The following is a 27903-nucleotide window of genomic DNA, read 5'->3' on the forward strand; positions in this document are numbered from 1 at the left end:
ATGTTTTTCAACAGATTTCAGCTGCTTTTTGCTGTTTGCCTGATGATCCTGATGGCGTTCTATTTCATAGATTTTAGTAAATATCGTGGAGAGCCACCCAACATCACTCCCACTACACCAGAACGAAGGTATAACAAACTCTCTGTCTTGATGCATGCTCAATCATCCAGGTAACTAAACTGCAGGTTTCCCCAACCTGCAGTCAGCTGAGACTGAAGAAGTCACTTGGATGAGTGACAAAATGTTTCTCCCACAAAACGCTACGTCCAGATGAACAGAATCAACTTTTGGAAACCAACTCTCTGTGTGTGGATATGAATTCTGCCTGCTTCTAATTTATTCTATGTAACATTTGATATTTTTTAGCAGTATTTCTAAAATAAATTGTTTAGAATGATCAAAGAAATACCATCCTTTTTCATATTCATATTAGTAGTTTCAACAATAATGAAAGCAATGACAGGCAGGCACAGGTAGTCAATATCAATACCATGAAACACACTTTTTATAACCTGCTTTGTCTTGCATGTCCATTCAAATATACCTGCAAACTATATCAAGTGCCTCAAAAAGTATTTGGATGGTTGATGATGGAGAATTATATAGGAGGTCAATCTGTCAAAAAGTTGCACTGTGTCTTTTATGATGTGAAAGAAAACATGATAGGATGCTGAGAGAGAAAGTTTTGTATTTAATGAGGACAGAGAAGCATGTGTATGAAGACAGTGGGACACCTGTGAGGTGTGCGGTTGGAGTGACTGAAGCGTTCAATGTGGGGATAGGAATATATCAGGGATGAGCTCTGAGCTCCTTCCACTGTTTGCAATGGTGATGGATAGTCTGATGGATGAGGCCTGCCAGGAGTTTACATGGATTTGGATGATTGCAGATGACATTATGATTTGGAGTTAGAGAAGAGATCAAGTTGAACTTCCCTAGGTTGGGTCTTTAGAAACTGAACAGCAAACTAATCAAACACTGAATGTATTAAAGAATGGAGTGCTAACCATACAGGACTTCTATATAACAGCCATTCTTCAGCATCTTTATCCTACAGCCATGTTTCCAGGTCATCTGTGACCAGACCTCTACCTGGTTCCTGCACCTGTCCTCAAGACTCATATATCCTAAAAGATCACCTCCCTAAGGAGCAAAGTGAGGAGCTAAAGCAGCGACGAGCTAGGGAGTTTCAGCTGAACAAAAACAGGTACCAGCTCCATGGATAGAATGCTGGAAAATTTTATTTTCCAAAGCATCAGCATGTCATGAATTGAACAGCAGTATAAAACTTGTGGGTTTTGACCATTTAATCGTCTACTGTGTGTGTGTGTGTGTGTGTGTGTGTGTGTGTGTGTGTGTGTGTGTGTGTGTGTGTGTGTGTGTGTGTGTGTGTGTGTCAAATATAAATGACAGAAATTGAACAATTGTATTTCATGTTATAAGTCAAGAAGGTAATCTGTCTTTTCCTCTGCTCACACCTCGTCTCTTCAACAGGACAACTTCAGTACTGTCCAGACTGTTGTTTGCCTTGCCTAACTCTCCTCTGCAGTATCCTATCCAGGGTTACACAGTGCAGCCTTTGACCTCCACTGTCATACCAGGTATACTGGGCTTAATATACAGAGCACTTTGTTACTGTTTACTGTTATTAAATTGAATGAAATGATCGTGGACAAAATAATCCCTGTGTGCACGATCAAACATGGGAAGCTCATGTTTATTGTGCTCCCCCACATATTTATTGCATTTGTGTGGCTGTACTCTGCACACCTCTTCTTCGCCCTGGCAGCTACTGAAATAGCTAGGGAAGGTGTGGTTAGCATGGCTACAACGTCACACCGCCAAATTAATCTCACTTTGATCTGTGGCTTAAGTGATTTCTATATAGAGGATCGTGGGGTTTTCCATGTTCTCCTAGAATGTTCACTGTACCCTGGGCCTGTGTAGGTTTTCTCATGATTTTTTTGGCTCCTTCCCACTGCCCAAAAAAATGCTTATTAGATTACCAGGTGGTTCTTAAGTGAACATGCATGCGAGGTAAAGTGTTTAAACTATAGAGTCTAAAGCACTGTATGAATGTGTGAAACACTTTTTAGAAAACATAAATCTGGATACCCCAAACCATTTGCCTTACCTAATCTACTTGCTTTGCAAAGTTTAGTCTTGTTGTAAACTCTAAATTTGAGTTAATTATGTGTCTTCTCATGAAAGAACTGATTTCATTTCCAGCTTTAGGGCTGCATGCAGAAAAAAGAAAGAGCTACAAGGTTGGTGTGACATCACAGATGAGTTGGGGATTTCTGACACTGATGCCACTATGGAAGCTTATTTCCACCACAAAAAAACAAAAAACGATCATCTATGAGTAAGAATGATGGTCTTAAAGTCAAATTGGTCATCTTAAAATTTTGTGTTATTATCTCAAAATTTCAAGTTAGGCATTTTCATCGTATTAACTTCTGAGAAAAAGTCACAATTCTGAGATAACTCAAAATTGTATCATTTTTGCCAATCAGTTGCCAAAAAGTATCAATTCATTAATACTTTTTTCAGTGGTGGAAACAAGCTTTCATATCTAACTGATGGTAAAGCATAGTAGATGTTGCCTGGTCTAATCAAGATGGCTGCTGAAAGTGTAAAGTTCACACTTCAAGGGGGATTCTGATGTATTTAACTTTCAAATCCCTAAATGTCATTAAATGCAACGATTGTGATCCTACAGCTAATGCTAGCTTGGATCCTTCTCTTTGTGAAACAAGGACAGAAAAAAATTACATTGATAATTTTGCAAAACTGATTATGGACAAGACACGTGTTTTTTTTTTATATCATTATTATTTTACAGCAGCCATCTTGGTGTTAATCTTGCTAATCTAATATATTAATCTCAGTTTGCCAAGATTGATTTTATGGCATGGACTACATAAAATATTGCATACTATTATTCAAATAACTTGGTAACTTTGTAGCAAATAGATTGGTATACATAATCAGCAAAATCAGAAACAGCTTTCTAAAAAGGCCTGCCCACACCAGGTCTTAAACATGTCATGTGATTTTAGTTCAATCTCAGTGATCATAAAGGATATTTAGCAGTAGTGTCATTTAAAAAAACTAGCATCAGTTTCCATGCTATTTTCCTCATTTTCCTCATATATCAAATTAGTAGATATTCCCATAGGCATTTGTAGTGTTTCTTATATAGCGCCTTCTACTCTTCTAGAGCACTCAAAGTTCTTTATAAAACATGCCTAATCTGCCCATTCACACAAGAACGCTATGCTTTAACGTTCACACTCTGAGAGAGTTGGAGAGCACCTTGGGGTCAGTCTTTTGCCCAAGGATATTTGGCATGCAAACAGGAACAGCCATGGATCAACCGACCAACCTTCCAATTAGCAGATGACCTTCTGTACCTCCATAGCCAAAGGCATTCCATTGTCATCAAATATTTCATAACAAACATGATTTTCATTGAAATGCTTTCTGATTGTGAAACCTGATTGTGAAACCTGTGTTCTGCACTATCTGCACACTGTACCAGTAAGGGTATATAGTTAAGACATAGTTCAATCTGCAATACCTAAGAAAATCAGAGTAACTTAAGCCTGTTTCATATACAGCTTAGTGTAGCTATTATTGTTTAGATGATTGTATAGGTATCAATATTCTGCTTCACATTATTGAGGTCTTTTTGTTGTAGGTGGTCTTAAGTGTGTCTAAAGGCATCCTCACAACTGAAATACAACATCAAGACGTGACAGTTAAAGGTGAGAATTGACTGTCAGGACTAAAGTTTATTTATAAACTGGTGAAAAAATTAAATAGTTTAAATTCTAAGGTGTATGGGGCATTTGATGATGTGTTCTTTTTAGCCCAACTCTCCTGTTTCATGGAAGGGTCAGTAAAAATGTTTCCTTTTCCTAGTGGTCGTCAAGCAAATATGGGTAAAGCTGATCTGGCTAAGCAAACTTTCACACTGCTTTAGACACGTAAAAATTGAGTATCATGTATGATAGTCATACTATGTTATACGATCATTACAACACAAAACGAAGTTGCTTGGCTCTTACACATTAACATATTAACCAAGTTATTGTAAGACTGTTGTGAAATTCTTGATTTTTTTATTAATTCACAGGTTCTGGTGAGAACAAACTGATAATTGAATCCAATAACCTGGTAATCCTCAACAACCTGCTGGCCAAAGTGTCGTATACCAGCACTATCTACCATATAAACACTGGAGACCTTGGTAAGAAATGATAAATGACCTACAATTTCAAATTTTGATATCTGTATGTTCTTTTGTTTATGAGCGTTAATGGCTTTCTCTTTGCTCTGAATGTAAACTTCTAACATCTTTAACATTAAATGCAGGCGGATTCAGGTAACAGTGAAAAGTGTTTTCTTAATTTACTTTTGTTTTCTCCATTTTTTCTATAGCCACATTCCAGTTTGAAAACCATGAAGCGGTGTTCCCCATTGCCATCAAACAGCCTCATATACCAGTCCTGTACGACATAGGGACAGGTAGGAGTGCGCTTTTTACCAAGATTCAGTCATGAAATGCTTATTATTTGTAAGTGCTGTTACGGATTCAAATATTGGGGATGGATACAAGAGGAAAAACCACAATAACAACACTGGTCCGGCCGGGTTGAGTCAAACGATGATTTTAATGATCACACGCGTGGGAGATGGACACCGTACGCAGACAGCATCAGATCTCAAAATAGTGGAGCATTGATCAAACTCTTATAGCCTCTAGTGGCCCCCATCTAATCATAAAAGCCTAAACATTCACATTCTTTTCTCTCACACGGCGCCTAAGCTACGACCTTGGCTCGCCGTTTATCTGCTCCTGCTGAGATGGGGCAGAAAACTCCAGCATGTTCTGTTCTCTTCTAATCAGACAAATAAGGCGATGACTTTCTGCGAACAGTATTTCTTATAACTCAGCAGTATAATGCATCATATAACAATATCATTCATTCACAATAAATCAGCAGTCTAATGTAATGCAAATCAGTTTAACAAATGCAATAGTTACCACCTTCTTCTAATTCAGGAGAATAATGCAAACTAAAACTACATAATAATTCACAATCTTTAATTAGGGGTCTAACATGGCATAAAATAATATTATAATCTCACACTCCCCCTGATGAGCTCTTTAGAATAAAGAGCTCACCTACACCCTGTAATCCAGTGTTGCCGGGTCATTTCTTCTTACCCCTTAGGTCCTTTGTCCCCCTGTTGGGCGAACCATATGTGAGATGACCTCTGTGTTTGCGCAGTTCAGATGAAAGAAAAACTATTATTCCAACAATAGCAGGTACAGATGACACTCCCCAGTTCTCCCACAGCTTTATTTGGTGCTACCTTATACCCTTCAGACGTACTCAGACTAGAACCTCTGTCCAAGGAGCTTTTAGCCTTTATTTTATTGCTGCAGCTACCAGTGTCGTCCAGTTGGGTGATCCTCTGCTCTTCTTTCTTCAACCTCAGGGGTTAGACAACCCTTCAGTCGTTGCACAGATCAGGGGATTATTCTGCCCCGATTTCAAACAACGATCTGTGTATCCTCGGGTCCTGTGTGTCCTGTGTATCCCCCAGAAAAAGGAACAGGAACGTGTCCCCCTTTTTACCAAGAGCCTCTCGAACCTCGTTGGTCTGGTGTTCCTGGATTTCCGCCAACCCCTTCATGGTTATTGCTGTGTTTATGGGATCCATCCTTTTGAGGTGACTAGCTGGAGCCCAAAACGCCATGACACTTGAACCCATTTGGTGTCTCGGCAGTCACTGTGTCTGTCTCTGCTGCGAAGGATCCTCGTATATCTGTGACCTCGTCTGGTGTCTGTTCCTTTCTCTGTAAGAGACAGAAAACCAAAACACCTCTCTGCCTAGCTCTAATAATCTAATGTTGTTATCTACTGATCTTCTGGCGATTCAGAATTGGTTTAGAATATTCAGAATGTCCCAGGGACTTATTCTAATCATATCCTATGTGTGTGTAAGCGTGTTTGCATTATGCCCTCTGCACTCAAGGCATTTCCTACACTTTATCAGTCCGGACAAAGCTTATGACCTTCAAAAGACCGAGTGCCAACTCATTATAAGCACATTTGCAAGGTGTGTCTGAAAATTATTAAAACCACTCATTTTAACAAAAGACATCAAAAACAAATTAGCCATTTTTAATTCTAACATTTGACCCCCGTTTTCACAAAAATCATGTGTTTGCTTCCGCCTCCTGTCCCACGGTTTCCTCTCCAGTGTGGTACTCAGCTTCTCGTGAACACAGGCATTTTATCTTCTAAACGCTATTCAGTTCATTTTAATGATTAATGCTTAAACATGGAAATAATGATTTATGCTTCTCCCTGATTCTCTAAAAAAGTCCGGAAACCTCTTGGGTCACTATTAGCTTAAGCTTTACCACACCTAAATTATTAAAACACAAATGAAGTCATAAAAATGTTCATATAACCCTTGTTTGATGTTAAAACTCGACTTCCCCCCCTTTTTTGACACATTCCCATGTGTCAAACCAACGGAGCTAGAAAATTAAAAGAAAAGGTTAGTGACTTTATATCTTAGAAAGTATCAGACTTTCTCCTACCCAGTGTCGTTGCTCCAGTCCCGTCATCCTGTGTTAGGGAATGAAATCAATTTAATTGTCATGTTAGATCTGTTCAACTCCTGGCTCCGCCCAGAGCCTGCGTCCGCAGAATTGCCAAGAAACATAACCTGTAATAATATGAACTTCACTTCAATATGAACCTGTTGACTACTTTAGACACAGCAAAGAAACATTCTCTCCTCCTCGAGGACAGGCACTGACTCCCACCTATCTCCTGGAGCCAACTGTCCCTTATTGAGACCCAATATTGCGGCTACAAGGTTTTGCAGATTGTTAAATTGATCTGTGTGTAATGCTCTGAATCAGGTATGTAATATTAAATAAATGTCGTTTAATTAACTGCCACTACTTAAAACTTAGCAAAAGATATAACTGAATAAAAGATCACAAAGAAAAGCATGATATCAGTGTTATGTAAGCGCGTGCGGCCTTCCACGCCCAAAGTCACTCCAGTCCATAGATCAGCCAAACATCGCGCTGACTGTAGTTTTTAACCCTTATTAACTTGAACACAACTCTATAATGAGCAACAAACTGCAATATGTATAAAAATGATCATGGTTACACCTGCAATGAAAGATCATATGATTATCCCGACACCTGTAAATAGAAGATTAACCTGAGGTTATAACAATCACTGGGACACAAATGTTAATGTAATGTCAATAGCTTCAAGAAATGTTTAATGCAATGCTTGTTATATGATTCTGATGTAACAATAATGCTGATGCTGAAATAACAGTAAAACACCCCCTTTTATCCCGTTTATAAACTTCACACATAAACGTTTATAATTGCCTCTTTTAAATTTTATTTCCCCCTGTTTTCTCCTCACTGACCACAGCAGGGGAGTCTTAGTTTTGAATCAGCCATGAATCCAGCTCACCTGATTCATCACTGAGCCCCACCGTCACTGGCGTCTGACGGGGTGACGCTGCATACTCTTCCTTTAATGTCACTATTTTCAATCTGTTAATTAGAGTGCTTAAACATGAAGTAGACTGCGTCCACAACAAGTCAATACAGCTGTAAATGTGGCCAATTATCAATCTATTACCAATCAATAATGAAAAATAGCTTTTATTTTATGCATGCTTTTAGTCAACCACTCACCCAGAGGATCTTCAATCCCAGAAAATTCCTTCTCCTCATTTAATGAGTCCACCCTCCTTCCATGCCCTGGTAACTGGTCCATCCAGAGCCACATGATCTCAAAATATACATACAACAAGCCAAACCACACCTCGGTCACACCAACCCTTTTCCGCCCTGAAGATGTCCAACGCCATCTCAGTCTGGACCAGGGTTTTAATAGTTTTGCAATTTTCATTAGTTTTTATTTTTATTTAGTTTCGACTTCAGACTTTCAATTTTATGTCCGTTGTAATTAGTTTTTACCAATTGTTTGCTAGTTTAGTTTAGTTTCTATTTTTTTTTTTTTTTTGAAAATCCTTAGTTTCAGTTTAGTTTTGGTTGTGTTTGCAGTAATTAAGTGTAACAAAATCCCAGTTTCATCATATCAGTCATGCTCTTGTGCTTATCCTTGGGTATTGAGACTATTAACTCTTGCAGCACCGGGTGTTCGTAATTTTGGTTCAAGTGAATTGATAAACTTTTTGAAGGCAACTGACTCACACAGTTATGTAGATATCCCCGTCCTGTTGTCTCGGGATGCATCACACTGCCTTGCATGGGGTTAGCTTCTGTTTTCTGGGGATGAGGGTTGAGTGTGCTCCCTTACCTTCTCAAGGTAAGCTAGGTTAGCCTTCTTGTGTGAGCTTTTCAAGTGCACTTTAAGGTTTGTGGGATTTTTCCCTTTAGAAATGTCCCTCATTTGCCCCTCAATTTGTCTCTTTCCACTACAAGACACTTGCTTTAACCAAAGCACAGTCATACTCAAAGTAATCCCAAATTGGACTCTGGCGCTTTCTCCCGACTTTTCCTGACATGATTCTGCGCGTGGACGGAGCAGCGACACAGACGACTCGACTAACGTGCTGCCACCTGCTGGCATAATGAGACAGCAAGAAAAAAATCTGGAAACTAAACTTTATCTTCACCCTTGACTATTGTATGACACGCACACATCAATGAAAACTAAACACATTTTTGCTATAAATTCAGTTAATTTTAGTTAGTTTTGTGAGCACTCATTACAGTTTTAGTTAGTTTTCCTTTTTTGTTTTTCTTTTTATTTCCGTTAATGTTTTTTCACTTCTAGTTTTCGTTATTTCGTTAGTTTTTGTTAACGATAATAACCTTGGTCTGGACTGTCAAAGGTGACTTTAACGCTGACTGTTCCGACAATCCATTTTATAACATTTCCTGGTCAGATTAGCCAATCTCTGCACACTGGAATAAACATAATCAACATGGTCAATATTTTTCCTGCGTGTTATTTCACCATCTTATCGATTCAAATGCTCCATCCTTATGTGGTTTGCGACATTATGTTTATCCACTCTGTCTCTAAATGTTTGAAGAATTTTTCAAGTTTGGGGTCAAATTTTGAGAATTTGACCATAAGTGAAATTTATGGTGTCATCACCCCCTTCGGGGCTTACCTTTCCCAGTTTTGATGATATTCCTCCCTATTCTTTGCAAGTACCCCCTGTTGGTGGCGAGAAACTGTTGGTGTGGTCAAGCGGGTGCTGTAAAAACAAAAGCTCAGGACAGAACAGCTATCAGTCATGTGCTCACACACAAAATTAGCATATATTGAATTTCATATTGATCCTCTGAGTGTAATGGTACATTTTAATTTGAATTTATCAAAGCTAAACACAATAATTTTTCTTCATTTTGCTCTTGTTCTTGTGCAGCACCACCTCCTATCACATGCCCCTGTCGATTATATCTCTACTTTTCTAAATTATTAACTATTTCAATGAAAGGACCTAAAAGACGGGGACCAGTGTTTATCATTACATATCTCCATTTTGAATGTGACAAGCCTAACATTTCCTTGTTATCAGTAGATATTAATAGAGTTTTTTGGCTTTTTTTTTTCCTCTATAAAAGTTAATTGACTCTTAACAGTGGCCCGCTATGGTTAATAATAACATGTTCAGTCATGAGTGAAATCAAACCTTTTCTTCACTTTAGCATTTAACCTTCCCAACAATATAATGTGATATATTAATCGAAACACAGCTACTAAAACACACTTTTCTTAATGCAAACATCAGAAACTCAAAATTAGCAACCAAAGGGTTAAGTCTGCAGTTCACACTCCTGTGAAGCTACAGCCTCCCCCTTTAGTCTCTGTCATCCTTCTGTTCTTGCAAAAACTAAACAAAGCAAGACAAAACCTCCACCCTTCTTTTACAGGCTGGGTGACTTGTTTGTGGACATTTACTAATCCTAAAGTCGGCACCGTTTTTGTCTCAGTATCAAGTCAGTTAAAACTTTTAGTCGTCAGTCCGTCACAGTCCAGTCACATGCATACACACACATTCATACCAGATATTGCTGATAGTGGAGTCTCATGCGCAACCTATTTGAGCCTCCCTCACCAGCAAGATGACGTCATCATTTTAAAAGGAAAACAGTTACTTGTTTTTTGGACTGGATCGACTCGCTGCAATCCTTTTAGGCTCAGGACTTCTCATGTGATCAATGTCACATATCAGTGAATTTCTCCCAAGCCCATTATAATCATGGAAAAAAATACTTTGCGACTGTTTTCAGTAAGAATATTTTATAGCGCTTTAAAGTTCAGTCTCTCAGGCCTGGATTAAAGAGCTGATTTGTTAAATCAGGAGCTCACAAAATACCAAAATATCACCACCGGTGGATCACACCTCTCAGATGTTCTTATTTCAGTGCACTGTAACAAAGGCAAAAACAGACGTAACCAATAAAATACTCATATAATAACAAATACTGGGGCCTATTGCAAACATGTCCAAGCATAAAACCATCTTTCAATTTCTTAGAGAAAGAAAACAATCCAAACCTCACTGATAGAATCAACCTAGTGTCAAGCAAAACCCAAAAATCAACCAAAACTTCACCAGAAAGTTTTTCTCCCTCCCGGGACAATGTTGTGTAGGAATACAGGTACCGTAACTCCTTTTTGCACTGACAAACACATGTTGAATTGACTTAATTCAATAGTGGACACTGGTTGCACACAAATGCTTTGCTTTGGCAGAAACTTAAACAACTGAGTTAAATCAACACAACCTTTTCATATTCAGTAAACCTGTGCATTTTGTGTTCATAAAACACGATTGAAACATGTTCAGATGGAGTAAGTTGAGCTCTTGTAATATTCTAATTCTTCACAATTCTGTCATTTTATTTCAACACTATTCAGTAACTTTTATGCAAATACTACTTGGTCACTTAAATACTACATGTTGTCTTCATATTGCCTACGGTTCAACAAAGTCTAGATCCTGGTTGCCATAAAAATTGAATGGGTCTTCAACAACTACACTCAAAAAAATGAAACGTTGACTTTAATTAAAATTATTTTGTCAACAGGTTCCACGAAATTGAATTATGTTAGTTTAAAGCAAAAATCTTTAGTTCATCTAATTTAAAAAAACTACTTAAGATTAACAAGACACATTTAAGACTAACTAAATCAAGTTATGTTGTATGAACATAGATGATATATTTTCAGGTTAGATAGTTTAGATTAGTTACTTCAACACATTTCTTATTTGTGGCAGTAAAATGTTAAATTTAAGTTAGATTAATTCAAATATTATATTTTCAGCCACCTTGTGCTTTATTAATTAGTTTTACATAAATCTATTTTGTCAACAGGTTCCACACAAATGAATTAAGTACATCCAACTTATTTTTTTAAATTTATTTTATTGCCAACACATTCAGTGAGCATTTGTGTAAACCCAGTCCAAAATAAAACACAACAGCTCATTAGGGTTAGTAATTAACAGTATGTAGACAGATGCAACATCAAGACTTTAAATTAAATGTCTGTATCTACCAGAAATAGAAGAAAAAAAACCGCATTGAAGATCACATAACACATTGATAAGATGACACTTGAGTTATGCACATGTGATGCTAGTAAGGTCTGTGAGTGTTTTTTTCTTTTAGTGTCTAAAATGGATAGCAAAGTTGCTATTTGCAATGATTGCTTAGGGTCAGTCCAGTAACACAATGCCAATGAAGTGCTTTCCTTTAACAATGCAAAGTGAAGTGTCCACCTCAACAGCCACAATTTAAAAAAAAAATAAATGTAACAACAACAACAATAATAATAATAATAATAATAATAATAATAAATAGTCCACTGATATTAGCAATCAAAGAAAATTACATCACCATCCCAAATAAAACTTTAACAAAACATGCCAACATTATGGTCTAACAATAAAACAGCTTGTCAGCGTTCAGTTTTTTTGCAACAGCACAGCAGTAACCATTTAACACTCGCCACTGTCAACATTTATTTTACCAGTGTTTGGGCAAAAAACTTCAGATGGAAACATTTTAACATGGAAACAATTGTTCGTCTTTAAAAGTCCACAAAATATACATTCATCCTGCATTCCCAACTTGGATGATCTGATATCCTCGTGTTGGTGTTGTTCCCAGACCATCATGAAAATGTTGTTCCAGGTTCAACATTGCAAGTGACCAATCACATTGTTGTGACGTTATTCTATTCCAAGCCATTCGTGCATTTATGAAATTCCAATGTTGCAAGGACAATATCAATTCTGCTTACTGTTTATTAAAGGGTTACGGTTAGGGTTAGGGTCAGTTGATCGGCGGACAGAGGCGGTTTCACGCAGCTTAAGTACAGTTTTTTGTTTTACGCCGGTTTTTCCCGAAGTCGCAAAAGTATGACGTCACAACATTCTGATTGGTCACTTGCAATGTTGATCCTGGAACAACATTTAGTATGATGATCTGGGAACAACACCAACACGAGGATATCAGATCAACCTCCTAACTTACCCTTAATTTTAGTATGTATTGCAATTACCTTTACAATGCACACAATGTAACACAAACTGAATATGAACATATTTCCACCTCATAACAATATGCCTTGAATGCTAATATACACACCACCCTTCAACATTTCTGGTGCAGTATCATCTCTCAATTAAATCCTTTAAATCTCAATACTTTTGATTGTCTCTTAGCTTTCAGTCTTGAGGTTAACTGAGATTCAGTGCATATATCCCACCCATTAAGAGTGCACATGCAGAGGCCAGGTCTTCCAGGTCATGCAGGACACACTAGATGGTTATACCCACTGTAGGGTAATTTCCAATAAACCAAGTTCAAAAAAGAAGAGTCTATGGCTGACGCGTGTTCCTGGTTTCCAAAAGAAATGCTTCCAGTTGCATTATGATTTGAAGACTGTTTATTTATTACAAACGGAAGATGTAACAATGAACTCCTTCCTAAAAAGCATGAAAGTTCCAAAAAATAGCAGTTATCCAGAACTAGCTGTGCACACGGTCAGAAAACCGTGAGACTCCTAACCTCTCTGTCCATGCTCCTCCCCTTCCCTCTCACACAGGGTTTCATGCTACTATTGCACTTACATAATTAAAGTGAGAGGTACCCCCTTTTAGGTTCCAATCCCAAAACAGTGACTTAAAATTACTTTATGTAAACACATATATTTTCACATTTATTAATCCTGAAAAGATGACTTATGTAATGAATCTATGAATTATAAAACAAACATGAACTCAATCGTAAATAAAAATATAAAGCAGACGTCTGGCGCTTACACCCACATCGGCTGGAGGAGTGCTGGCATCAGCTCTTTCGATGGTAAAGATAGCAAGGGTAATTTGTTCCAGCTCCCTCTGAACAGCTGTAGCTTAGACACAAAAACATAGAAAAATGGCATCCAGTTTTAAAAAAAGAAAGAAAAAGGGCCAAAGCTACCCTTTAATGACGTAAACACAATATTAGGAACATGCACCCCAGTGCGCCACTATTTTAGACTACAGATTCAACGATAAATATAAATAGTTTGGGTATACAAGAAGATTTCCCAAAACATTTAAACAGGTTCCATGCAAATTACAACAACAACAACATTACAACATGCAACAACATTAGTTATTCAAAATTTGGTTTAATACAGATAAAAAACTAAACTAAAATTACCAACCAATTATTCTTTGAAGAGGATGCTTGGGTCTTCATTCAGGTAAAAAGGTAGTGCCCTGAGGACACACTCCCTCCCCTTTTCAATGGTTTCCTTCTGTAGAGAGTGGCAGAGATACAGGAAGAGAAAACAGATATACTTTAGGATGACAGAAACTCACATTATACGCAAAATGAATGACATATCCACTGCACAGATAGACATGTACACAAGACCAACTAATCATCACATGGACATGAATAGTTAACCTGTTGGGCAGGGTTTCCACCACATTATATATGTCCATAATGGAGGTAAAGACAAACTAATACATCATCTTTTTTGCATTCAAAACATAACATAAAAACATTCACTTCTGGTTTAACCTAAATCAAGGGATCAGATTTTACATATGTTTAGGTAATTTAAATTTTCCAACGTTTTGAGTACCAAACTTTGTCTTGCTTAATATAAATGTAAGTGCACTGTGCAGCTACCATACACCAGCTGTTTAAATTTGAAAATGATCTTATTAGCCATAATATTTTGCTACCAACAGAATAACGCACCTGTGTGGCTGGGGCCAAAGTTTGTCTAATTTTCTTCCCTGCAACGCCTCCTTTTTTCTTGAAGACTTTTATGAGCTGGTCAGTGTATTGGTCAAGTTGTGTAAAAAGCCTTGGAACATGTGCAGCAGTAGTAATCCTCACATATTCTGCTTCCACCTGAAAATATGTCAACAAACACAACATACTGTACTGTAAATATACATACTATATGTACACATATACAAACTAAAACTAATGTAGTAAGACCTCATTAAAGCTATAATTTTAGCACAAACATTTACACAAAATGCTAATGGAGCCATTACAGCTTTTATTGTTATTTATCAAGTTCCAAAAAATATTGATCACAGCTGATCTGAAAAGAATTTCATGCCTCAGGCCCTTGAACTGCAACCTTTACCATGGTTCAGATGTGGAGAAGAAATAACAGGGGCATGGGATGGGTCACAAAAGAAAACTTAACTTATAAAACAGTTTTGTTTTTAAAAGTATAACAGTTCACATACCACATACAAGCTCAGCAATACCACATACACCACATCAGTATAGGAGGGAGCAGGTAAAGGCAGGATCTGAGATTTATAAAGAAAAAAAATAATTAATTCCTTAATTTCAAGAAGCAAATTATTGTTTGAATTACAACTAAATAAAATACTACTCAGAAGAAAAGCAAGAGATTGACACTGCCATGTGCTAACTTTCTATAGAAGCAATTATCACCAGGTCTGTCGACCTCCATTGTCTGTCCACTCATATGTCTTGAATAATTTTATTAAAAAAAATTAAGTGTGTACTTTCACAAACTGTAATTTATAACTACATTGATATGTATAACTCCGCTAGGAAACATGCTGTATTTACAGACCATTTTTACATAATACAGATTACTGATAGAGCAGAACAATGGTGTCACAGTGGCTTTCGCCCTTGACTTTTTGGATTTTAAATGTCACTTTATGCTATCCTTGCTATCCTATTCGATATTTCCGACTCTCGGATTACAGAAAAGGAATCCCAAGAAAGCAAATGGAAAAATAACCCCTTGAAAGAATAACCCCATGAACCCCTGTAGCTAATCCCTTAATAAAACAAAAAACAATAAAAATGTTTCTTACACAGTCCACAAAATAAGCATGTCCAGGAAAACTAATGTAAAACAAGCACACGCAAACGATATAACATGTCTTGTAAGACAAACGCAAAATATAACCATGCTGGACATATAGATACTACACAACATAGTCAAAGAAAAAAGTGGTCTTACCTCTCAAAGAAACAGCAGCTTGGCGCCAAAACAGCCTTTTTCAGTTAAATTTGAAGTCTTGCGCATGAGCAGGCACAAGCCGTGAAACCTTCTTGTTCTGCGCGGTTTCATTACAACTGTTTTTGCATTACTGCCACCTTGTGGATATACAAGGTATATCGATCCTAATTGACTTAACTTAAATGTTATGCGATCAAGTAACACATTAGTATTATGTACGTTGAATAATAGACACAATTACGTAGACTTGATTAGAAAAACATATGTTAACTTAACAAAAACATATATTTTAAGTAAAATGAAAATAAATAATTAATATACACTGAACAATCCACCTCATTCATTTTTTTGAGTGTACCATCCTCCTATCTTTATCCTGGTTGCACCAGGGCTGAGAAATAACCCTGAAGTGATAGGTTGCCAGGCAGGGTACACCCCGGACAGCTGACCAGTCTATCAGATAGAAACAAACAGCCGTTTACACATTCATGGATAATTTAGAATCATCAAGTAACCTAGCTCTAATAACTGCATGACTTTTCACTGTGGCAGAAAACCAGAATACCCAGAGAGAAACCACTGCAAACTAGCGAGACTGTGGACTTGCACCCAGGAGCTTCTTACTGTCAAGCAACAGCACTAACCAGCATGCCAACAATGTAGGAAATACAGGAAAGCTATGATTTCCTGTATTTGATGCAGAATTCTTTTGTTCTTGCCCTTGACAGGTTAATCCACAATAAATAGCAACAGCATGCATGTGGTGTGTGTGTCATTGTCTGCCTCTTATAACTCCAGTGATTTTCCTGTAGTTTGAAATCTTATGCGGTGTTGTGAATTCCATGAGTTCAGCAACTAACCACTCTTATTAGATTGTATCGTGTCATCTCAATGAGAACAAATTGAGTTGTTGGATTTGGTACAGATCTTTAAAGCCTGAGGCAATTGTGTTAACCCTCCTGCCATCCTTTAAAAAACTCACACCCATCACCCTAGGGACCATTCTCAGCCACGCCATAAAAAGACCATATATCCATATTTTATTCCACTTTAAATTAGCCAACCTTGTAAAACTACTTCTCCCTGAAATATTCATGTAAAGTTTTAATTATATTTTCGTTGTTTTAACCCTTCAAATCCCAGTGTTATTACATGAGCGCCCTGTGTTATAAGCCCCAAAAACCAAAAAACGAAACTAAATATTTCCACAAAAAACCAGTTGAAGTAATATGTGATTGTCATTATAAGTAGGCCTTTAGATGGACCAAAGATTGGCACCAACATACATTTTGACCTGCCATTATTTTTTTTGCATTTTTTTTGCAATTTAAAAATTAAAACTTCAAGGCCCTGAGTCTTCATTGACATCCAAGAAAAGAAGAAAAAATAAAATCATATGATGATAATTTGGGGTTGAAAAATAGCGTTTATAATGGAAGTCAATGGGCAGAAAATGGTCCCCAGGGTGATGGGTGTGGGGATTTCTGCTGCTCAGCCATTTTAGGCTGATTTAAGGAATTCACACTGGAATATTAACATTGACAGGTAAAAACTATCCTGTGGCAAGTTTGGTTATATTCCACTGAACACAGTGGAAATGGCAGCCATTTAACACATAGCAGTGGCACAAAAAGGTCCCAAGAAGGCAGGAAGGTTAAACACACGCGAGATGCTTACGTAAATCCAAGGGCTGGCCCCTTTTTTTTTCTTTTTTTTTTCAGTGTGTTCCTCCTTCAATTAAATCTCACTCACAACAATGTGGTGCTCCGAAATAAAACTCACACCGTTAATTCATCATTTTCACTCTGTACCACTGCTCCTTATCAGGCTGTGTGAAGCACAGTAAACAATTCAGTGGAGGCCTTAAGCCATAAACAGACGTCAGGCACAGACATTGTTTTCATAACCAAACTGCCTTGGACCTTGTCCCCTAAATCTACACAAATGCCTTCTGGGTGACATGAACTGCATTTAACCAATAAACAATCAATGGCTTCTTGTTGTTGTAACAGATTCTGTATTTGGGGATGTTTGTGTGCAGCATTTGTTAGTAAAGCATTCTTCATTGCATCAGCGTGTGTGTCACTCTTCATTGCACAAGCGTGTGCATGTGTGTGTGTGTGTGGATCACTTCTCAGTGAATTGAATCAGCATTTCGATTTGTGTGCGTGTGTGTGTCATTTCTCACTCAATCAACGAGTGCAGATGTGTTCATATGTGTGTTTCTCTTCATTCTGAGTCAGTGCATGTAGATGTGTGTGTTTGTGTGTTTGTGTTCATCACTTTCCTGTTCTGGTGTTCTGGGTAAACCACGGCCTGAGGTGTGCCCTGGGGTCCTGCCCTCCTCCTTTTCAGTCCGTTTGCATCCGTTGGTGCTGCTGCTCAAAGTTCTATCCATACTGGTTCTGGCCCCAATTGAGGCAGTCCTTTTCTCCAGTGTCCTGCATCTTCTCCTTGTTCCGCTCCTCCTTAACTTGACCCTTTTGCTTCTGTAGCTCCTTCAGGGTTTGCTCCTGCTGTTGGAGCTTCTCGTCAGGTTTGGCGACCTCCTGCTCCAGCAAGCTCCGGCCTGATTTCAAGTCCTGCGTCTGGGACTCCAAGCCTGACTGATGGGTTCGATTAGCAGCCAGCTCCTCCTGAGCCATGCTCAGTTTCTGCTCTGATGCCTTGAGCTCTTACTGAGGGCAGAAACCTCAGAGTCTTTTCCATACACGTCAGATTGAAGTTTATTGATGTTTTCCTTGCTTTGCTCCACGGCCTTCTACAGCTCTGCTGTTCGGCTCTTCTCAGAGGTCAGCTCCTGGCCGAGCCCCGACACCTGTGCCTTCAGCTTATTTTCTTCTGGTGCTTTTGCCCATTCTGAGGTGCCTCCTGACCTCAGTTACTCCTCCTGTCTCTGGCACGCCCTTTTTGCTGCCCGATCATCCGTGTTGGTTCGTCACTGTCCTGCACAGTTTTAATGCAGAGTTGTTAAGGTCAGCATTGTCTTGCTCGGCCTCACTTTTCCTCCGGGCTTAATGGGCGTCTCGTCACAGCTCTGTCAGCTGAAGCTGTCCGGAAATCTCCCCCGTGTAGTGAAACGGGCCTTGGATTTAACGCTCTCCGTCTCCGCTGCATGAGATCGTTTTCCTGCAGCACTGTTGACGTTTTCAGGTTGTTGTTGTGGGTCCAGCTGCTGTAGCATTTGGTCAGGGTCACATCAAAGATGGTAGAGGAGAGAGCAAAGATGGTAGAGGGGGAGAGCAGGAGTCCAGGTCAGCCTCGGCTTTCCGGGCCGACAAAGCAGCCTGTAATCAAGCATAAAGAGAAAAAACAAAACAAAAACAAAACATTTTGTTTCCCAAATTTTGATTTCCCACCTTAAATAACAGCACTCCATGTCTTCAGCCAGGAGTCAGAGCCTGCTTGTGAGATTCAGGGACACATGGTGCCAATAACAATTCAGCCAAAAACTTGCCTGAAAATTTCCAGTGATCGTAACCGATAACTGGAGGAGAAGATGTCCTTTAAGCTTCTTTTACGGGTGGGGACAAAGTGAGGTCAAGCTGTAATTTTGAGCCAAAGCTTGGTCTGTCTGTCGTCCCAATTCTGTTTATGCTTTTGCCGCTGTACTCAGTCAAAGTCAAAGTCAAAGTCAACTTTATTTGTCAATTCTACCACATGTACAGGACATACAGAGAATAGAAATTTTGTTACTCTCAAACCCTAGATGAAATAGCAAAAGAACATTTAAATATAAGAGAGTGATTAAAAAATGCAAGTAAAATAATTAAAAAGTAAAAATTTAAATAAATACAATGCGATTATACCAAGAAAGCTATACAATATACAATATTCAAGTAAGGGTAAATGACATTGAGTGTAAACCGAGTAGTGCAAATAGGCAAATAGTGCAAAAGGAGATTTAGTAATGTACGGTAAGAGATAGTGTAACAACAAAGTCTTATGAGGTAATGGCAGTCCAATGCTCCACAAGGTGACTGGTAACTGGTGCAGGCCAGTGAGTGAGTCAGAGAGTGTGTGTGTGTGTGTGTGTATGTGACAGAGTTCAGTGAGACCATGGAGGAGAAGAGGGGAGAGGGGGCAGAATCGGGAGGGAGTTAAGCTTCCTGACAGCCTGATGGATGAAGCTGTCCTTCAGCCTGCTGGTCCTGGCCTGGAGACTCCGCAGTCTCCTCCCCGACGGCAGCAGCTTGAAGAAGCTTTGCATTGGGTGCGTGGGATCAGCCGCTATGCAAAGGGCTTTTTTAGTGAGACGGGTGCTGTAAATGTCCTGGAGGGAGGGGAGAGAGACACCAATGATCCTCTCTGCAGCTCTCACTATGCATTGGAGGGTTCTATGACAGGACGCATTGCAGGTTCCAAACCACACAGTGATGCAGCTCGACAGGATGCTCTCAATGGTGCCTCTGTAGAAAGTGTGCATGATGGGGGCTGGTGCTTCTGCTCTTCTTAGTTTGCGGAGAAAGAAGAGACGCTGCTGTGATTTCTTAGCCAGTGCTGTGGTGTTGTACGACCAGGAGAGATCCTCTGTGATGTGCACACCCAAGAACTTGGTGCTGCTCACTCTCTCCACAGACGCTCCGTCAATGGTCAGAGGAGCATGTTGGGTGTGCATTCTCCTGAAGTCCACAACAATCTCCTTCGTCTTCTCCACATTCAGAGAGAGATTGTTGTCAGCACACCACGTGGCCAGGCGTCTCACCTCACTTCTGTAGTCGGTCTCATCCCTGTTGCTAATGAGACCCACCACCGTTGTGTCGTCCGCAAACTTGATGAAGAGGTTGGAGCTGTATGATGGAGTGCAGTCATGGGTCAGCAGAGTGAAGAGGAGGGGGCTCAGCACGCATCCCTGCGGGGGCCCCGTGTTTAAAATGATGGTGCTGGATGTATTACTGCCGACCCGTACTGCTTGAGGTCTTCCGGTGGGGAAATCCAACAGCCAGTTGCACAGTGAGGTGTTGAGCCCCAGCTGGACCAGTTTTTGAGTGAGCTGTTGGGGGATTATAGTGTTGAATGCTGAACTGAAATCTATGAACAGCATTCGAACATATGAGTCTTTTTTGTCCAGGTGTGTGAGTGCTGAGTGGAGTGCAGTGGAGATGGCATCATCGGTTGAGCGGTTGGGCCGATACGCAAACTGGAAGGGATCCAGGGAGGGGGGCAGGACAGTCTTGATGTGTTGCATGACTAGTCGTTCGAAGCACTTCATCAGGATGGGAGTAAGTGCAACAGGACGGTAGTCATTAAAGCAGGAGGGAGATGACTTTTTTGGAACCGGAATGATTGTGGTGGCTTTAAAACATGTGGGGACGACAGCCTGGATGAGTGATATGTTGAAGATGTCTGTGAAGACATCAGTGAGTTCCACTGCACAGTCTCTCAGTACACGACCAGGAATGTTGTCAGGACCCGGAGCTTTACGTGCATTGATCCTGCTGAGGGATCTCCTCACGCTGTCCGGTGACAGAGTCATCACCTGGTCACCAGGAGGGGGTGGGGTCTTCTGTGCAGTGGTGCTGTTTTGGACTTCAAAGCGAGCAAAGAAAGTGTTCAGCTCGTTCAGCAGGGGGATAGTGCTATCACAGGTCTGTGGTGGGGGCTTGTAGTCTGTGATGGTCTGAATGCCCCGCCACAGGCTCCGTGAGTCTCTGCTGTCTTTGAAGTGATGAGATATTTTCCTGGAGTACTGTCTCTTAGCCTCTCTGATGCCACGGGAAAGGTTGGCCCTAGCTGTCCTCAGGCTCGCCTCGTCTCCATCTCTGAAGGCAACATTCCGAGCTTTCAGCAGCCTGTAGACCTCTCCTGTCATCCATGGTTTTTGATTGGCCCGGACAGTTATGGTTTTCGTGACTGTTACATCCTCAATACACTTGTTGATGTAGGCAGTAACAGTCTCTGCGTACTCCTGGAGGTCAGTGGTGTTGTTATAGGTGGCAGCCTGCTTAAACATGTTCCAGTCTGTGGTGTTGAAGCAGTCCTGTAAAGCCTCTGAAGACCCCTCTGGCCACACTTGTATCCGCTTACGAACCGGTTTGGTGACTTTAACGAGCGGTCTGTAAGCAGGCATTAGCATGACAGTGATATGGTCTGAGGCGCCGAGGTGGGGGAGGGGAAAAGCTTTGTAAGCTCCTCTCTGGGTGGTGTAAACAAAGTCCAGTGTGTTATTTCCCCTTGTTGGAAAGTCTATGTGTTGTTGTATTTTTGGAAACACGCACTTTAAGTCTGCATGATTGAAATCCCCAGCCAGGATGAGAAAAGCATCAGGATGGGCTGTCTGCTGCTCACTGATGTGCTGGTACAGTTCATTCAGTGCCTCACTCCTGTTGTTGACATTGGAGGAGGGAGGGATATACACAGCGCACAGTAGTATGGCTGTATATTCCCTCGGTAGATAGAATGGCCGGCACTTAATAACCATGAACTCCAGCACTGGTGAGCAGTGTTTGCAGACCGCAACAGCATCGCGGCACCAGGCATCATTGATGCAAACACAAAGTCCTCCCCCGCGGGTCTTACCTCCCGCGACGATGACTCTGTCAGCACGGTAGCATGTTAGCTGGTCGAGCTGAATGGCGCGGTCCGGGACACTGTCGCTGAGCCATGTTTCCGTGAACACAAAAGCACAGCAGTCCTTTACATTCCTTTGAGATGAACGTAGCAGTCGGATGTCGTCCAGTTTATTTTCTAGCGAGCGTACGTTGGCCAGAACGATAGAGGGGATGGCGGGTTTGTGTGGGCTAGCCGCTAGCCTAGCTCGGATGCCACCGCGCTTACCCCTCTTCTGCTTCCTCTCACACCGCTTGAGGCGCATCCATTGTGGGCGAAGTGCAGGAGTGGAGGTCGGTGATTGAGTAGGCCTTCGGAGCAGACCCAGATCTTTCAGCTTCTCGATGTCCACAGAGTTTAACTTAAAAAGTTTGTTTCTGCCGATGTCGAGAAGAAGTGTTCGGGCATATCCTTGCTTGCACACAGATAGACGCGACAATGACTTACAAAAACACTGCAACTTACAGGACGAAAAACACGAAAAAGTAGTTTGTTTGGGAGAGAGAGAAGCCGCTGCGTGTGCACGCACCGCCATCGTTTCCAGGTTGAGAGAAATCCACCTGTATTAACACACTAAAACATTCACTTAGTATTTCTTTTCTGAAAACATCCATTCGCTTCATCTGCCTAGATTTTACTATCTCTCTCTCTTGGTGCATACTTCACACAGTCAGGCAGTTGCGTTTTATGGGCATGCAAAGTTCCTGTCACACACACTGCTTCATATGACACACACAGCTACTCCACCCAGCAGCTGCAAAGCCGTCTTCATGTCCTCTCTCCACACTCTCAGCCACAATCCTCCGTCCTCAATATGAATGTATAAAACCAGTCATAATTATCCCTAGAAACACACCCTCAAGAAAATTCGTTGTATTTACTCATCTATTCGTACTCACTGTGACCAATGCAATTCATGTAAAGAAGATCCTCTATAGGTGAAATTTCAATTCAGCACGACCCTGAAATAAGCATGCCTTTTATCTAAGTAAAATGAAATTACTACACCACCACCAGTGCTGAAATTCGTGCTTGATCACACCCTATATTATGATAAAACTAAAAGTAAATCAAATGTAACTGCTTATATTATTGAGCTGAACCAAGAGTCACTTAAAAATCTTATAAATCCTGCTTCACACCACAAAACTGAAACAAATCACAGCTGTATTTATCACTCAATCTTACTCTGCCGACTGAAGTGCCGGTCTAGATCATGCACGATTTGTCTCTTCTATATCAAAACCCAGCCAAACATCAAACATTCAGCGTAGTCATTCAAAACTTTATTTGTAATATTATAATCAGCAAAATCAGCGTTTTAATTACAGGCATGTATCATTGTTTGCAAATCATAATTATAAAACTCAAAAACACGCTAAACAGGAAGCAAAAGTCCTCTGTGCGCTTCACAGCAGCCACCTCATTCGCATGTTCACACACCGTCTAAAAATAGCTCGCAGCGCTGCAGCTGCACGTCACACACAGTCTCACACACAGTCTCACACACAGCTCTGTTATTTTATATTACAAAGACGTCTTATATTTACAATCACTCTCAGGCCTGACAGCTTTAGCGCCTACACAATTTCGACAAATTTAAGTTAACGGTCCAACCGAAAAAGTCCAACTTTTTTGTGATCAATTAACCAGTATCTGTCCAACAGTCTCTGGCCTTGTCTCTAAAGTCCCTTACTCAATTTAAAAGTGTCCAGCACCCAAGGTCCAACCTTTGCTGCCCAAAAAAGCGCACATACTCATACCAAACGGTAAAGAGACTCTAACTCCTAGCTTATTCCAGGATGCCCTGTACCCCACAGTCAAGCCAAACTGAACTAACCCTGTTCGCCGACAGGTCAAGGTCGCGCGTCCGCGGCCAGGAGGGAGCGTAACCTCCGGGCTATGCGCTTCTCAGCAGTCCAACTGCCGTTCTTGAAAAATGTATAATACTTTGAAACAACAGTCAACACCCCAAAACAAGACTATGACTGACGCAGGTCCAACCTTAAAACCAACGGGGACTCTAACCCACAAAATGACCAATTCCCTATCAAACTAAATTCACTCAGCAGTCCAACTGCTTTAACTTCAATCAGCAGTCCAACTGCTTTAAATACTCAGTACTGTCACTTTCCAGTAATTTCAGTGAGTAGACTTTAATTTTATCATGTCCAATTTGGCACACTTTGGAAATAGATTCAACAGGTAGTGCCTTACCTTTGTATAAGCCGGCTTATGCCCACTCACGTCAGACCACTGGCTTGTGCCTGTCCGTTCGACAACCTCGGACCGTCCAAACCTCCAACTTCCACCCCAATACCACCGGACGAGCCCCCAAACTGTTACGGATTCAAATATTGGGGATGGATACAAGAGGAAAAACCACAATAACAACACTGGTCCGGCCGGGTTGAGTCAAACGATGATTTTAATGATCACACGCGTGGGAGATGGACACTGATGCAGACAGCCTCAAAATCTCAAAATAGTGGAGCATTGATCAAACTCTTATGGCCTCTAGTGGCCCCCACCTAATCATAAAAGCCTAAACATTCACATGCCTTCTCTCACACAGCGCCTAAGCTACGACCTTGGCTCCCTGTTTATCTGCTCCTGCTGAGATGGGGCAGAAAACTCCAGCATGTTCTGTTCTCTTCTAATCAGACAAATAAGGCGATGACTTTCTGCGAACAGTATTTCTTATAACTCAGCAGTATAATGCATCATATAACAATATCATTCATTCACAATAAATCAGCAGTCTAATGTAATGCAAATCAGTTTAACAAACGCAATAGTTATCACCTTCTTCTAATTCAGGAGAATAATGCAAACTAAAACTACATAATAATTCACAATCTTTAATTAGGGGTCTAACATGGCATAAAATAATATTATAATCCCACAGTACCAGATACAGCCTGCTCTAGGTGTGTAGGCAGGTAAAACTTATGACTGAAATCTTACAGAGAGAAGAGGAAAGATCAGTGTGTATCCTTTTCTTCTGACCTTTTTCTGTTTTGCTGTTTAATTTTTCTATTGACTGAAGAAAAGTGAAAATAATTTGCTTTCTTTTGCCTTTTAGACATTAGTTCTCAAGTCACCATCACCACAAAGACTTTCCTGCGCTACAGAGAACTGAAGGTGTTGTTGGACAGCATCCGAAAATTCTACAACAACATAAAAGTGATTATTGCAGATGACAGCTTAGAACCAGAGCCAATTCACAGAGAAAACATCTTACATTACATCATGCCTCCAGCACAGGTATGTGTGGTAGATCCAAGAATTGGAACCACAGTTGTGTTTACTAAATATGCAATGTTGGTACAAACTGTCAGTTTGAATTTTCTACAAAACCAGATAAATCTCAGATATAATTCAGATTCTTGTATGTATGAATTTAAAATAAGTCTGACCTATGGTGGAACGGTTCACAGCCGAGAGTGAAGCGGTGGGAATGAGCACCTCCAAATCTGAGACCATGATCCTCAGCAGGAAAAGGGCGGAGTGCCACTCCGCTTACGCTGTACTGGTCTGTTGTGGTGAAGGGTGAGCTGAGTGTAGAAGCGAAGCTTTCAATTTACCAGTCGATCTAAATCCCTACCCTCACCTATGGTCGCGAGCAGTGGGTAGTGAGTAAAAGAATGAGAAATAGGCTTCCTCCGAAGGGCGGCTTGCCTCTCCCTGAGATAGAGTAAGGAGTTCAGCCATCCGGGAGGGGCTCAGAGTAGAGTAGGGCTCCTTCACATGGAGGAGGTGGCTGGGGAGAGGGAGGCTTGGGCTGCTTCTTTCGTGACACAGCCCCGGATAAGCAGAAGAAGGTGGATGGATGAAATTTGTTTTTTGCTAATAAAACAAAAAACAGTGTTGCTTTACAATGACTTTTATTGTATTGATCACTTGAGAGCACCATTACACCACAGTGTAAAAGATTAAAATGTTAAGATTAAGATGTGAAAGATGTTTCCTTCCTCAGGGCTGGTTTGCAGGCAGAAATCTGGCTGTTTCCCAGGTAACCACCAAGTACTTCCTGTGGGTGGATGATGATTTTGTGTTTACAGAGAAGACAAAGATAGAGAAGCTTGTGGAGGTCATGGAGGCGAACCCTGAACTGGATGTGGTGAGAATGAAATAGCTCACATAAAGCATTTGCAGTTTATTTAAAATAATTTGAATAGAACATTAAAATGTAAATATAATACACCCATAAAATACACATGTTAGACTGATGTAATCCTTTTTTCCTTTATTACATCTGATCTAGTTAGGCCTTTTGGACCATGTAGCATGCCAACGTTTGGGGTCTTAACTTCACAATAACTTGCATGGAGCAGATCCTTTATAATCAATGAAGACAAAGGTTATTCTAGATTTTTGGGTTTACTGTAACATCTATTATTAACAAAGATCAGATGAGCAGTTATGACCACGCACAATAAAGTAAAGTTGGTGGAACCAGCTTCTGGACAGATGCATAGGTTACCTGAAAGACTAGTCTAATTTCTAGATTTGATTTTCAAAAACAAGCATGACAAGTAGTGTCTACCTGAACATCGACTGAACAATATTGGAGCTTGCAGTGAAACACTAGCCATTTTGTAACAAGATGTTGTGTTTCTTTATTCGTATTAGGTTGGTGGGGCTGTAGAAGAGAACCAGTTTTATTTTACTCTTATATATGAGGAAGGAAAGGAAAATGAAGGTGGTTGCCTATACAGAAAGTCTCAGGGGAAATTCCACCCACTTCCTGGCTACCCACAATGCTTTTTGACTAATGGAGTAGTCAACTTCTTCCTGGCTCGTACAGATGCTGTACAGAAAGTTGGTTTTGACCCTAAGCTACAGCGAGTAGCACATTCAGGTAGGTCCAGATCTCAAAGAAGTTTATATTACAAATGACAGCAAGAGCATTTTGTGTTAAATATTAAATTCCAATTTCTAACTCTAGAGTTTTTTATGGATGGTCTGGGCTCTTTGCTGGTTGCATCATGTAGTCACGTATCCATTGGTCATCAACCCAAAACAGCCAACAGCCAAAGTTCTATATACAACGAATATAGACACCCGGGAGAAAATGATGAAGAATTCAAACTGCAGCTTCACTTTTACAAAAACAACCTTAAGTGCATTACATATGGATAGAAGATTCATTCAAAGAACATCAGTGTCACTTGTAATGTCATATTGTTTTGTCATGGTCCCAGGGTTATCTGAGTTTAGGATTCTCAGTGAATATAGCCGAGTTTGGCTCTCTGTTTGGATTTTATTCATCAAGATTTTTTTTCTTTATTATTCCTATAGAGATTAATATCTTGTGATGTTGGTGACACTGAATTCTGTTTTTACTTATTTTCTTTTGCTGTTTTGTCATCCTGTGTTTTCACTCATGTTTTCATTGTAAATCTAATACACTGAACTTTAAAACGTTATATATCTTCACAGAAGTACAAAACACGCTAAAATCTAATAGATGTTGTGAGTCATTTATCTATGCCACCTATGTTTATATTTAATAAAACCAAAGAAATAAATATACATACTGTACAAGAATGAACAGTGTCGTAACAGTAATAGTTCCTTAAAATTTATACTTATGATAGTTTACACAGATGTAATCAGATGCCATAATTTCCCTTCTAACCACATGTTTGAATCCTGGTGTAAATGGGCTAAAGAGTTCACTTTTATAGAAGCAATGTTTACTGAGAGGGGGGTGGTTGTCAGTGAGCTTTAGATGCTGGTTTGTTGAATGAGTTCAGTTGGTTTTTTGTTC

General features: G+C 40.1%; 1 protein-coding gene and 1 long non-coding RNA gene across 2 annotated transcripts; one reads left to right on the forward strand and one right to left on the reverse strand.

The window, feature by feature from the left end:
- On the forward strand, positions 1-27272 carry LOC146633079 (beta-1,4 N-acetylgalactosaminyltransferase 2-like). Its single transcript, XM_085351987.1, has 11 exons — positions 1-128; positions 1058-1207; positions 1495-1601; positions 2230-2267; positions 3704-3770; positions 4142-4255; positions 4447-4533; positions 25213-25394; positions 26107-26250; positions 26763-26991; positions 27079-27272. The coding sequence occupies exons 1-11, from the start codon at positions 1-3 to the stop codon at positions 27270-27272; spliced, it is 1440 nt and encodes a 479-aa protein (XP_085208113.1).
- LOC146633080 (uncharacterized) lies at positions 13776-15771 on the reverse strand. Its single transcript, XR_014906154.1, has 4 exons — positions 15579-15771; positions 14821-14886; positions 14315-14470; positions 13776-13862 (listed from the first exon to the last, which is right to left on the reverse strand). It is a non-coding gene; the product is annotated as an uncharacterized LOC146633080 (long non-coding RNA).
- Positions 27273-27903: the final 631 nt, after the last annotated feature.

The sequence above is a fragment of the Diplotaxodon limnothrissa genome, linkage group LG4, assembly GCF_057381915.1.
Source record: "Diplotaxodon limnothrissa isolate DT_005_m linkage group LG4, D_limnothrissa_male_GT1.1, whole genome shotgun sequence".
In the NCBI taxonomy this organism is placed as follows: Eukaryota; Metazoa; Chordata; class Actinopteri; order Cichliformes; family Cichlidae; genus Diplotaxodon; species Diplotaxodon limnothrissa.